The sequence below is a fragment of the Octodon degus genome, unplaced genomic scaffold (genome assembly GCF_000260255.1).
Source record: "Octodon degus isolate 3935 unplaced genomic scaffold, OctDeg1.0 scaffold00080, whole genome shotgun sequence".
Classification (NCBI taxonomy): Eukaryota; Metazoa; Chordata; class Mammalia; order Rodentia; family Octodontidae; genus Octodon; species Octodon degus.
Window position 1 is genome coordinate 1,051,328 of NW_004524656.1, and position 11,393 is coordinate 1,062,720.

General features: G+C 35.7%; 1 protein-coding gene across 3 annotated transcripts; it reads right to left on the minus strand.

Moving 5' to 3' along the window:
• Positions 1-337: 337 nt before the first annotated feature.
• Positions 338-10,071, minus strand: LOC101562338 (olfactory receptor 145-like). Of its 3 annotated transcripts, none has more exons than XM_004636524.1 (2): positions 10,060-10,071; positions 338-1,276 (listed from the first exon to the last, which is right to left on the minus strand). In XM_004636524.1, the coding sequence occupies exons 1-2, from the start codon at positions 10,069-10,071 to the stop codon at positions 338-340; spliced, it is 951 nt and encodes a 316-aa protein (XP_004636581.1). The 3 variants fall into 3 exon arrangements, with proteins under 3 accessions (XP_004636581.1, XP_012371294.1, XP_012371293.1); XM_012515840.1 differs by lacking the exon at positions 10,060-10,071 and adding an exon at positions 5,635-5,646; XM_012515839.1 differs by lacking the exon at positions 10,060-10,071 and adding an exon at positions 5,189-5,200.
• Between the last annotated feature and the right edge of the window lie 1,322 nt (positions 10,072-11,393).

The following is an 11,393-nucleotide window of genomic DNA, read 5'->3' on the forward strand; positions in this document are numbered from 1 at the left end:
GTGGAGTTATTTCTATAATTATAAAAATTTTCCCTATTGTTTCAATTATTTTCATTTTGCCATCACTTTTTACTCTTCTCTTTATATCTTTATATATCATGTGTCTTACTAGGATTTGCCATCTGTGACCAATATAACTTCTACGGTGGTACCTTGGCTCTCAAAATGAATTCTTTCCATGATTCTCATCACAAACTGAATTGGATAAAAAAAAATCAACTTTCCCCATAAGCTCAACACTGAGCCTAGCAATTGAATTTGATTTGGTTCTTTCCCATTTCAGTTTGTGGTCAGAAGCATAGAAAGAATTAAATCCATGAACCAAGGCACCACTGTATTAAGGGAGCATCTTTTTCTTCAAAGTCTTATTCAGTGCCATTTGAACATCTTTGTTCCTGAAACTGTAGATGAAAGGATTCATCATTGGCCCTACAATGGTATAAAAAACTGTAGATACTTTATCTTCATCCTCAGACCCAGTAGGAGAAGATTTAAAATACATGAATGCTGCTGATCCAAAAAAAAGAGAAACAGCAATTATGTGAGAACTGCAAGTACTAAGTGCTTTGGACCTGCCCTTTGTAGAACGGATTAGAAATATGTTGAAAAGGATCAAGCTATAAGAAATAAAGATTGTGAGATTAGGCACTATTATACTGACACCCACCACAATGAAAACCACCAGCTCATTGAGGGTAGTACTTGTGCAGGAGAGCTTCAGGAGAGGAGGTATGTCACACATGTAATGGTTAATGACATTGCTATCACAGAAGTTGAGTCTCAGCATGCAGGCAGTGTGGGCCATGGCACCGGTAAACCCTATCATGTACCCACCCACGATCAGCATGAGGCAGACCTGATGGGACATGGTGACTCTGTAAAGCAGGGGCTTGCAAATGGCCACATATCTGTCATAGGCCATTGATGTCAAAATAAAGCACTCATTAATAACAAAGAAAGCAAAGAAAAAGAGCTGAGCCATACATTCACCATAAGTAATGATGTTCTGTTTTACAAAACTCACCAGCATTTGAGGGGTTATGACAGAGGAGTAGCAGAAGTCAGTGAAGGAAAGGTTGAAGAGAAAGTAGTACATAGGAGTGTGTAGGTGAGGGTTCAGACCAATTAGAGCCATCAAGCCCAGGTTCCCCAGCATGGAGACCACATAGATTCCCAAGAAAAGTAAGAAAAGAGGCAGCTGGAGCTCTGGCTGTTGGGTTAAACCCAGCAGGACAAACTCAGTCACTGAAGAGCCATTGCCTGAAGCCATTCTTCCCTGGCATGTACCTGTGAGGTTGAAATAGTAATAAAACAGCATTAAAATAAGATCTGAGCTCTCTTTGCCAAACTCCATCATAATGAGATTGAGACCCTGAACAGGAGGATGAGCTCGAGATCACCCTCCCTTTTGCTTTCATTTTTTCCATTTTTAAAAAATATTAAACATGAATGCAAAAAAGCACATACAAGGGGTCACAAATATAACTCAGTGGTGTAAGTGCCTGCCTACACAACAGCAAGGACCTGGGTTCAATTCCAGGTACTGCATAGCATGCCAAACCACCCTGGGTGCCTCGAGCTGGCCACCAAGACCGGACATGGTGGTACACATCTGTAATTCCAGCACTGGGGAGGCTGAAACAAGAGGATCACTACAAGTCTAAGCTGCATGTTGAGATCCTGTATCAAATACATAAAATATAAAAAAAATGAAAAGCATTTTCTGTGGGGATAAGATTTAGCAAGCCCAGGAACACCACTGGTTCTGCAGCATTTCCACTCCACTTCTGTCTTGAAAACTCCCCTCCCAACTCAGGGTCAGTGAAGTCTCAGCAGACAGGACATGAACAATTTCAAGAGCTCACTGGAACCCACAGATGAAGTCTACAAGATGAACAGTGGAAGACTGCAGTCCAAGACTCACCCTTTGGCACTGGTTCTTCAGGGCCGGACCTTATTGACTCCTCCTCCCTGCTCTTCTGGAGGGACAAATCGTTCGGACTAATTTTAAAAATGAACAGACCAGAAAAGAAATAATTCTACTGTGGTTATTGTTTGGGTTTTGGATGAATTTTGAGCTAAGGGATCCAGAACATAGACCTCAGTCTCCAATCCTCTCAGAAGCTGTGAATTACAGATTAGATTTTCTGACGATAGCTTTGCCCAGTTTCCTCTCTGACCTGGGGGTGGTAAGTAGAATTGAGTCATACCCAAGCCATTACCTGCTAATATGACCCAAGTGGTTTTGTGAGTTATAAAATCCTAGGGACCTGATTAAAATTGGGAAGACCTATACTTTCTCAGTGTTCTCCCCAGAGATCAGGCTTTGTAGCTAAAGCAAATTACCCACCCTGCATTTTCCATGGAGTTCGTGATAATAACATTGACTTACTGGAACTATGCCATGTTATGCACATTTCAGTTTCCTACCAAATGAGAGGTATTGCCAATCACAAAAGTGGCCTTTCTTGCATCAAGAGCATTTATTCCTGTGAAGTATCAACAACACCTATGAAGTACTATACGTATATTTCTTACCTTCCATCTTCTCATCTTATGTGAACACACATTGATGCACCGTACATACATTATAATGCAAACTCAAAAAAAAGTACAGACATTGTGTCTTTTCTTCAGGGCTCTGTCTACAGCTATATATTATTCTTAATAAACATTTGTACTATGATAGCAGATTGAATAGAAGAAGATCCCCTTCTCATTTTTTCCTGGAACCTCTACTGGATTCTGCACAGAACTCCTGACTCCTGGGGACATACTCATGAGTAGTGCATGCTGGCATTTGTAGATAAGAAGGTAAGACAGGAAAAACATGGACTGCTACAGTGAGGTCGCTGTTATGCTCTTGCACCCTCCACATCAAAGCTTTGAGCTCAGAGAGAGATTGTCACATAGAAAACTTGCACAGGCTCTTGGAGCATCCCAAAGTCTCTCCCCACAGGACAGCAGCATGAACTTGGACCACAGTGAAATTTGGATCAGTGCAATATAGGAAGATCTCAAATGCCAAAAATCAAGATTCTGTTCACCGTAGGAGGCCCGAGACTACCATTTGGTTTTTAGCATAGAAATGCCCACAGACAAAAACAAATCCCCAAGATATGAGCCTATATTTTTGGGTAAATTGTGGTATTACTACAAACAAAACCCAGCAAGAATAGAAATAAAAGGAAGTCTTATTTGCAAATTTGAACATGATTTGCTAATAGATACCCAAGTAGAGTATAGAACAGGTAAATGCCTAAGTGAATACATAATTAGTAAAAACAAAAAATGGCAGGCTGGGGAGATGGCTTAGTAGAATAAGCGCTTCCCCAGCAAGCGCAAGGGCCTGAGTTCAATCCCCAGTTCCACAAAAAAAAGGGTGATTTCCCCCAGTTATACTTAGGATTACATAAAAGGCAACCATTATTAAAATACTGTATGTACTGATCATTATTCTGGGACCCTGAAAATTACAAGAAGAGAAAATTCCTAAGGGCAAGCTTGACATGTATCACAGAATGTTCTTCGGGCCACAGCAATAGTGAGGATAATGTGATTTCATTAAAATGTTTGCTTTCTGAGCAAATGCTAAGAACTCTTGCTTAGGTAATATAAGAACAGGTTATGTCACAAGGCATAATGAGTGTATTCATTATTAGGAATCAGCACACATGCACGACTAGAGCCGTGCACAGTGTGCTTTTACTCCCCTTCTCCCTCCCTCTCTCACATCTCTGGATCCCCTGCCCATTTCCATAAATTCTACCTCTCTGTTTCTTATTGTTTATCTTTTATGTAGGGCTTTCTGCATAGTTTGTTTCTCATATGAAAGAAATGATACAATATGTAACCTCTTGCACCTAATTTATTTCACTTAGCTTTAGGGGTTTTTTTTTTTCTGCAGCCTCATCAGCATTTTTATTACTTCATTTCTTGATGATAACTATTCCTCTGAGTAAGATGGAATCTCAACGTTGTCTTAATTTACATTTCTCTAGTAGCAAGCAAAGTCGATGTTTTTCATATATTTATGACCATTTGTACTTCTTGTGAGACGTGAATATTCACTTGATTTGCCTGTTTTTTTATTGAGTGTTTTATTTGTGGGGGGATGTCTAGGTTTTGTGAGTCTTCATGTATTCTACCTATTAGCCCAATCAAGAGTATCTAGCAAAACAAATTGGCCATTTATTATGCTGACTTTTTATGGTATTGGTTCTTTGTTTTGCTGTCCCAAAGATTTTTAAATTGATGTGATTCTTTTTGTTGATGCTTGTCCAATTGAGCTTCTGCTCATAAAGTCATTGCACACATTGATGTCTTCAAGAGTTCTTCCTATTTTATAGTCCAACAGATTGTGTATTTCTGTTTTAATATTTATATATTTGATCCATTTTTATTTTTGCTTAACAATGGCGAGAGATAACGGGTCTAGAGTCAATCTTCCACATGTGGCTGGCCAGTTTTTCCAGTACCATTTATTAATGAGTTTATCTATTCTCAAGTATATGTTTTGGGCCCTTTGTTGATGATCAGATATCTGCATATATGCAAGATTGCTCTTTATGTCCTCTATTCTGTCCCATCCATCCACACGTCTGTTTTGAGCCAGTATCTTTTTTTTCCCTTTAGCTTTGTTATACAATTTGAAGTCCAGAGTTGTAATGTCTCCTATTTTATTTGTGTTGCTGTGGATTATTTTCTCTACTCTGAGACTCTATTCCATATTAAATTAAGGATTATTTCTCTAGTTCTGTGAGAAATGCTGTTGGTACTTTTGTTTGGGATTGCATTAAATTTGTATAGCAGTTTTCAGAAGTATAGCAGTTTTCTTTTGCATTTCATCTTTTGCATTTTTGCTATATTGATTCAGTGGCAAGGGATATGTCTGTGTTTTTCTAATCTCCTTTTCAATTCCCTTTTTTCAGAGTACTGCAGTTTTTATTGTAGAAGTTTTTGCTTCCTTGGTTAGGCTGATTCTTAAGTACTTAATTTTTTGATGCTATTGTGAATAGTGTTGTTTTCTTAACATCTTTCTCAGTGAGTTTGTTGTTGGTGTACAAGAATATTATTGATTTTTCTGTGTTGATTTTGTATTCTGCTATATTAATGATTTTAATTGTTAATTCTTGGAGTCTTTTGGAATATTTGTTGGATCTTCTCTCTAGAGGACCACTTTGTCCACAAATAATTTCATTGATTAATGCCATAGTAATAATTTTCTTTATGCTACTTTCAGATTTGGATTGTTTTTGTTTTTCTAGGACTTTGAGGTGATTAAAATATTTACTGGGGCTGTGAATATAGCTTGGTGGTCCAAGTGCTTGCCTTATGAGTGCAAGGACCCAGGTTTGATCCCTGGTACCACATGCTATGCTGGCCCCAGAACCCCCCACCCCCTGGCTCGCTGTGCCAGCCACCAAAAATGGGCATGGTGGTGCATGTATATAATCCCAGCACTTGGGAAGCTGAGACAGGAGGATCACTACAAGTCTGAGTTGCTTAGTGAGAATCTGTACCCAATTAATTAATTAATTAATTAAATTGATTAAAATGATTTTAAAAATTATTTACTTATGCACACCTTGTTTTTCTAATATTGACCTTGGCAACTACAAATTTCCTTTCTACAACTATTTTCATAGTATCCTGCAGATTCTGGAGCATTTTATGGACATTATAATTTGATTCTAATGACTGTCAATTTTTTTCTTTAATTTTTCTGAGACCCGTTGATGACTTGAGAAAATATTGTTTAATTTTCATATGCTCACATAATCTCTGTCGTTTAATTTCTGTAGTTTCTTTTACCATTTATTCCTAATGTAATTATGGTATAATCTGATAATGTATGTGGGATGATTTTAATTCTTTTGCATTTCATCAGACTCTATTGTCTCATACAAGCTCTATTTTTTTTTAGAAAAGCCCACGTGTTCCTGAGAAGACTATTAATATTCTATTGATGTTGGGTTGGACATATTGTAAACATATTTACACCAAACACCAGTGTACTGAACTTCATAGAACAGTACTACACACAGAAGATCAGATAAACATCAACATAATCATAATGGGGGACTTCAGTACCCTACTTTCACAAACAAACAGATCACTATACAGAAATCAACAAATAAATGTCAGAATTGAACTATATTTTTGAACAAATGAATTTAACAGGTATTTATAAGGTGCTCAATTTGGATCCGTTCTAGCATGAAATCCACATTGTTTGAAATAGGACAACTACTCTGCTTGTTTGAGGGTTCCCACTGCATGGAATATAATCTCCCATCCTTTTATTTTTAGTCTGATTTTCTCTTTGCTTTAAATATGTTTCTTGTGCACATTATACCAATGGGCCTCCTTTATCCATTCAGCCAATCAGTGACTTTTGATTGAGAAACTGAGACCATTCACATTGAGAGTTATTACTGAAAGATATTGATTTATTCCCATCATTGTATTATTTTCCTTTTTCTGGTTCTCCATTTCTTCCCTTCTCTTTTACTGCTCATCCTGGCTGGGGTACTCTTTCTATTAAACATTTTGACATTGTTACCTTCATTGTTTCTTTCTAAGATATCCTTGAGGATTTTTTGGAGTTCTAGTTTGGTGATAATGAATTTATTTTTTTCATTAACTTTATTGAAAATTGATAATTACATATCATATTAAAAATTGTAGACCAATAATGAAATGTAAAAAAATATAAGATATAGACAGAGTGATTTTCAGAGTAATATTTCTGAAATGAATACATCACATGAGATTAATAATAGATTGCACATTGTAAATAAGTTATACAACCTTAAATGAATATAACAATAAAAATTGTCCAAAATAAAAATGAAGAAGAATTTACAGATCAGTCACATAACAGTTCATTGTGTCAAAATCAAGAAACTTATATTCATATAATTAAAATTCTCAAAGTAGAAAGAGGTAGGCAATATTTAAATATTTAAAATTTCTGAATTTAGTTGAACTTATAACACTGGTGGTAATGAATTTTTAATGTTATCCCAAATGTTGTCTTTATAATAAAAAGATTTTATTTATCTGTCAATTATGAGAGATACATTAGTAGGTTATATCCATGTGGGCTATATTTTAGGAGAAGAGTGTTGAGGGGAGCTTGAGGCACTTCACTCCAAGACTTCACTCCAAACTTTTCTGCCTTTAAGGGTGTAGGTTGAGAAATCTGCTATAATTCTAATCAGCTTATGTTTATAAGTGATTTGATGGTTTTCTCCAACAACTTTTAAGATTCTCATTTTGTGTTGAACTCATGAAATTATGAATGTGATGTGTTGTAAAGAGATTCTTTTTTTTTCTTTTCAAAGTTTTATTGATAAACATATAGCAATGAGACAGTTTCAAATCAAATCGAAAGTACAGTTTCAACAAATAATACACTGCATATATTCTTCTTAGTGGTTAATTGCTGTACAAGATGCAGACTTGTGATCCTACTTACAAACACCATTAGAAAAAATCATTCTATTCATTAAGAGAATGCAACTATATATCTATCCCAACCACTTTGAATACACAGATACAAAATGGACATTCATAGTTATACCCCAATTTTTTTTAAGTTCCGTTGTTGAATATTATAGGTGTGTAAACTCAGCAAAATATTCTAAAAGAGTACAGAAGCCCATAATAGCATTGGGTCTTCTGTTTAATTGGCAATGTCAGAAATTATTGACGTGAGTCCCCCACAGCTCAACATAACAACATGGCTTTACTTCCTATATTTCATCTTCATACTTTTCTACTGGATGGTTAAGACCAAGGTAAAGCAGGACCTATGCAACAAGAGTTGTAGCTTTTTGGTTTGAGAAGGTCAGTGAAATGCCCTCAGGATTTATCCTGAGATCCTGTACCTCAGATTGTAGAACCTTATTCTTTTCTGATTGTAGCTATTTGGAATTCTATGTGCTTCACTCAACCCTGTCTTTTAATTGTGTCACTCTGTCCATTCATTGGTCATTTCCACTGCTCATACTTACAATAAAATTTTCAATTGCCTGGATTTCTGCTTGTAACCTTTTCATGGATTCTTATTGTTTGCTAAACTGATCATCATTTGTATTTTATATCATTTTGTTTTACTTGGTGAGATGATTAATATCTTTTGTAAACTCCCTGATCATTTTACTATACCCAATATTTGTTTAGCTAAACATTTACTTGAGAAACAGTATGGCATTAATTGGTATGACATGACAAGCAGCCCGTATTCAGAAGACCAGATTGACAGGCACTCCAAGCATGACCCTAACATTACACATTGCCATTTTCAGTGCAGTTGCTTAGTTCACAGGTATCAGCATTATATAGTTAGTCAGGGTGAGAATTGTACCAATCAACTGCTAGTTTCAAAGCATGCTGAAGATTCTCAGGATCACTATCTCAGCCATCTTGTGCATATAAATGTAGAGCTTTGTCCCTGTCATGTTTCCTAGCTTTTCTCCATGCCCTCTCTCAGCTGTCTAATCCTCAAGCTCTTGCTTTCATTTTAATTGTGTTATACATTTCTATTTTTATAAAAAAGGGTAATAAATTAAAACAAGAGACAAGAAAAAAATGTAACAAGACTGTCCTGATACAAGGCTGTATATGATTAGATTTCTAAATTTCTGTGTAAAAATATGTAAATATTTATTCCTATTTTTTTACTATTTTTTTATCTTTTTCTTCATAGTCTGGATGGACTTAAAGTTTATTATATCAATACTTGATGGAAAATACCTGTTCCATGTTACGCCTAAGATGTTTGATACTCAGACAAATAGTGAAGTTAAGCTCAACTGCCTGCGTTGTAGGGTAATAATAATGAGCTTCTCTTCTGGAAGATTAACAACCTAAGTTTACAGACCAAAAATTAGAGGAAAAAGAAGGGCTGCAAGAACAGCCAACATTTTGGCCCTAGCCAAAGTTCAGTGAAGACTCAGGACATAGGAGATCCTGTAGTGTAACATCATATAACTCAGTTGTGTCCCAAATTGTCTGATCAAGATTATAGGGCCACAGAAGAAAGTAATCAATGATGTAGAGTGTGCCTAAGGAGAGTCACAAAAAGAGAAAATTTCTCTCAGGTTTTTATGGAGAGAAAATTGATCAAGCAATTGCCGTGACTGATCCACATGGCTGACACTGACAAAGGATCTACAAACTGTGGTACAGGGTTTCAGGATAAATCCTGAGGGGATTTGACTGACCTTATCAGATACAAAAGTTATATTTCTTGTTTATAGGTCTTGCTTTATCTTGATCTTAACCATCCAGCAGAAAAGTATAAAAACGAAGTATAAAATGTAAAGCCATATTATTATGCTGAACTGTTAAAGGCTCAAGTCAACAACTTCTGACATTGCCAGTCTTACAGAAAACTCACTACTGCTATGGACTACTGGACTATATTGGAATATTTTGCTGAATTAACCCACCTACAATATTTAAATAACAATGGAATGTCCTTCTCTGACAAAATTATACAAAAAAGAGAGATACAAATGAATGACCATTTTGTATCTGTATACTCAAAATAGTTAGGATAGATATACAGCTGCATTCTCTTAATTCAATGATTAGAGAGATTTGTTCTAGTAGAGTTTGTGGACAGGATATCATGTCTTCATCTTGTACAATGAATAACTACTAAGACAACAATATGCAATATATTAATTATTGAAACTGTACTAGTAATTGGTTTTGAAACTCTCATTGCTTTTTGTTTCTAATAAAATTATTTTTAAAAAATATTTGTTTCTTTTTTGAGCTCACTGAGCAGATTGTTAATTTGATCTTTTTATTATCTCTTTTCTTATTTAAAACAATTCAGCTTTGTAGCTTTTGATCCTCTCCCCATGCTTTATGGATCATCTTTGGGAAAGCTGGGAGTTTTCATCGGTATTATTATCACAAGCCATTATATTATATTCAAAACCCATAGGTTAGGGGCAGGGGAGATGGCTCAGTAGAATAAGCACTTCCCTGGCAAGCACAAGGGCCTGAGTTCAATCCCTGGTTCCACAAAAAAAAAACCATAAGTTCCATGTTTCATGATCATATAAAGCAGCAGTGCCATGATCAGGTACCTGGTTCAGATTAACATAAACCCTAGCTCTGAGATATTCTTTTTAGACCTATTGTGTGTTACAGTATTCCTTCAGCTTTTCATCATTCTGACAAAATATATGAAAACAGCAATTTAAAAGAGGGATGGCTTATTTTGGCTGATAGCTTTAGAGGTTTCAGTCCATATGTGGCTGGGCCTACTATTTTTAAGCTGGTGGTGAAGCAGAATCAATGTGTTGAAAGGTTGTAATAAAGGAAAATAGCTCACATCATTAAAGTAAGAAAGGAGAGGGAAGGGGAGAGAGAGAGAGAGAGAGAGAGAGAGAGAGAGAGAGAGAGAGAGTAAAAAAAAAGACAGAGCCTTCAAAGACATCCCCCATTACACACTCCCTTCAACTATGTTCTACCACCAAACCCCCCATCCAGTCAGTGATTACTGCCTGCTAAATCTAAAGCACTCTCAATCCAATCTCCTTCAAGTCTTCAACACATGAACCTTTGGGAGACATTTTATATCCAAATTGTAAATCCAATTTTCCCAGTTGTGTATTAGACGATAATAGCCCATATAGTTGTGTAAATTAAATTATATAAAGCAAATGAAAGTGTGTGTCCCTTATAGTTCTAATTCCCTTTGCTTTCACAAAACATTTCAGTGCAAAATGCTGAACAAAAATTCATTTGCAACAACAGTATAATCTGTAACTGCGTGATATTAGATAAGTTATCCTAGACTTTAAAGGAGCCAACCAACAAAATTATCCTGAGGCTCAAAATGACAAATATTATTTCCATGGTTTCTTTTATAGGAGAAATCCAAAATATAAAAGAAGAGCAAAATAAAATATATATAATAGGAAACAGGGAGATGGACTTCTTTACAAATAGAGGAGCAAGAAATGTGAGCAAGAGAAAAAGAATTAAGATGTAATATGTAATATGTACATGGACCAACTCTCAACACAAATGTAATCATTTGTACTATAGACATATACTAACACTATTTTTTAATTTATTGAAAAATTTAAACACATACGTACAAGGATAATTTTACTAATGTTTAGATTTATATGAGATGCTGGTAGTCAATTATTGAAAATATTTGGAGACTTAAGATTAATTTTTTAGATTAACTGCTAAAGGAAGGGAAGGCTAGATGACACATTCTGGTGCATCCATTTTATAACAACCAAAGGTAATGTCAATAGAGAATCCCTTTGACTGTTTGTCATCTTCATCCTTGGAATCAGGGTTCCTTACCTTAGCAAGTATTCTTTGTTAAATTGGCTCCATCCAGCATT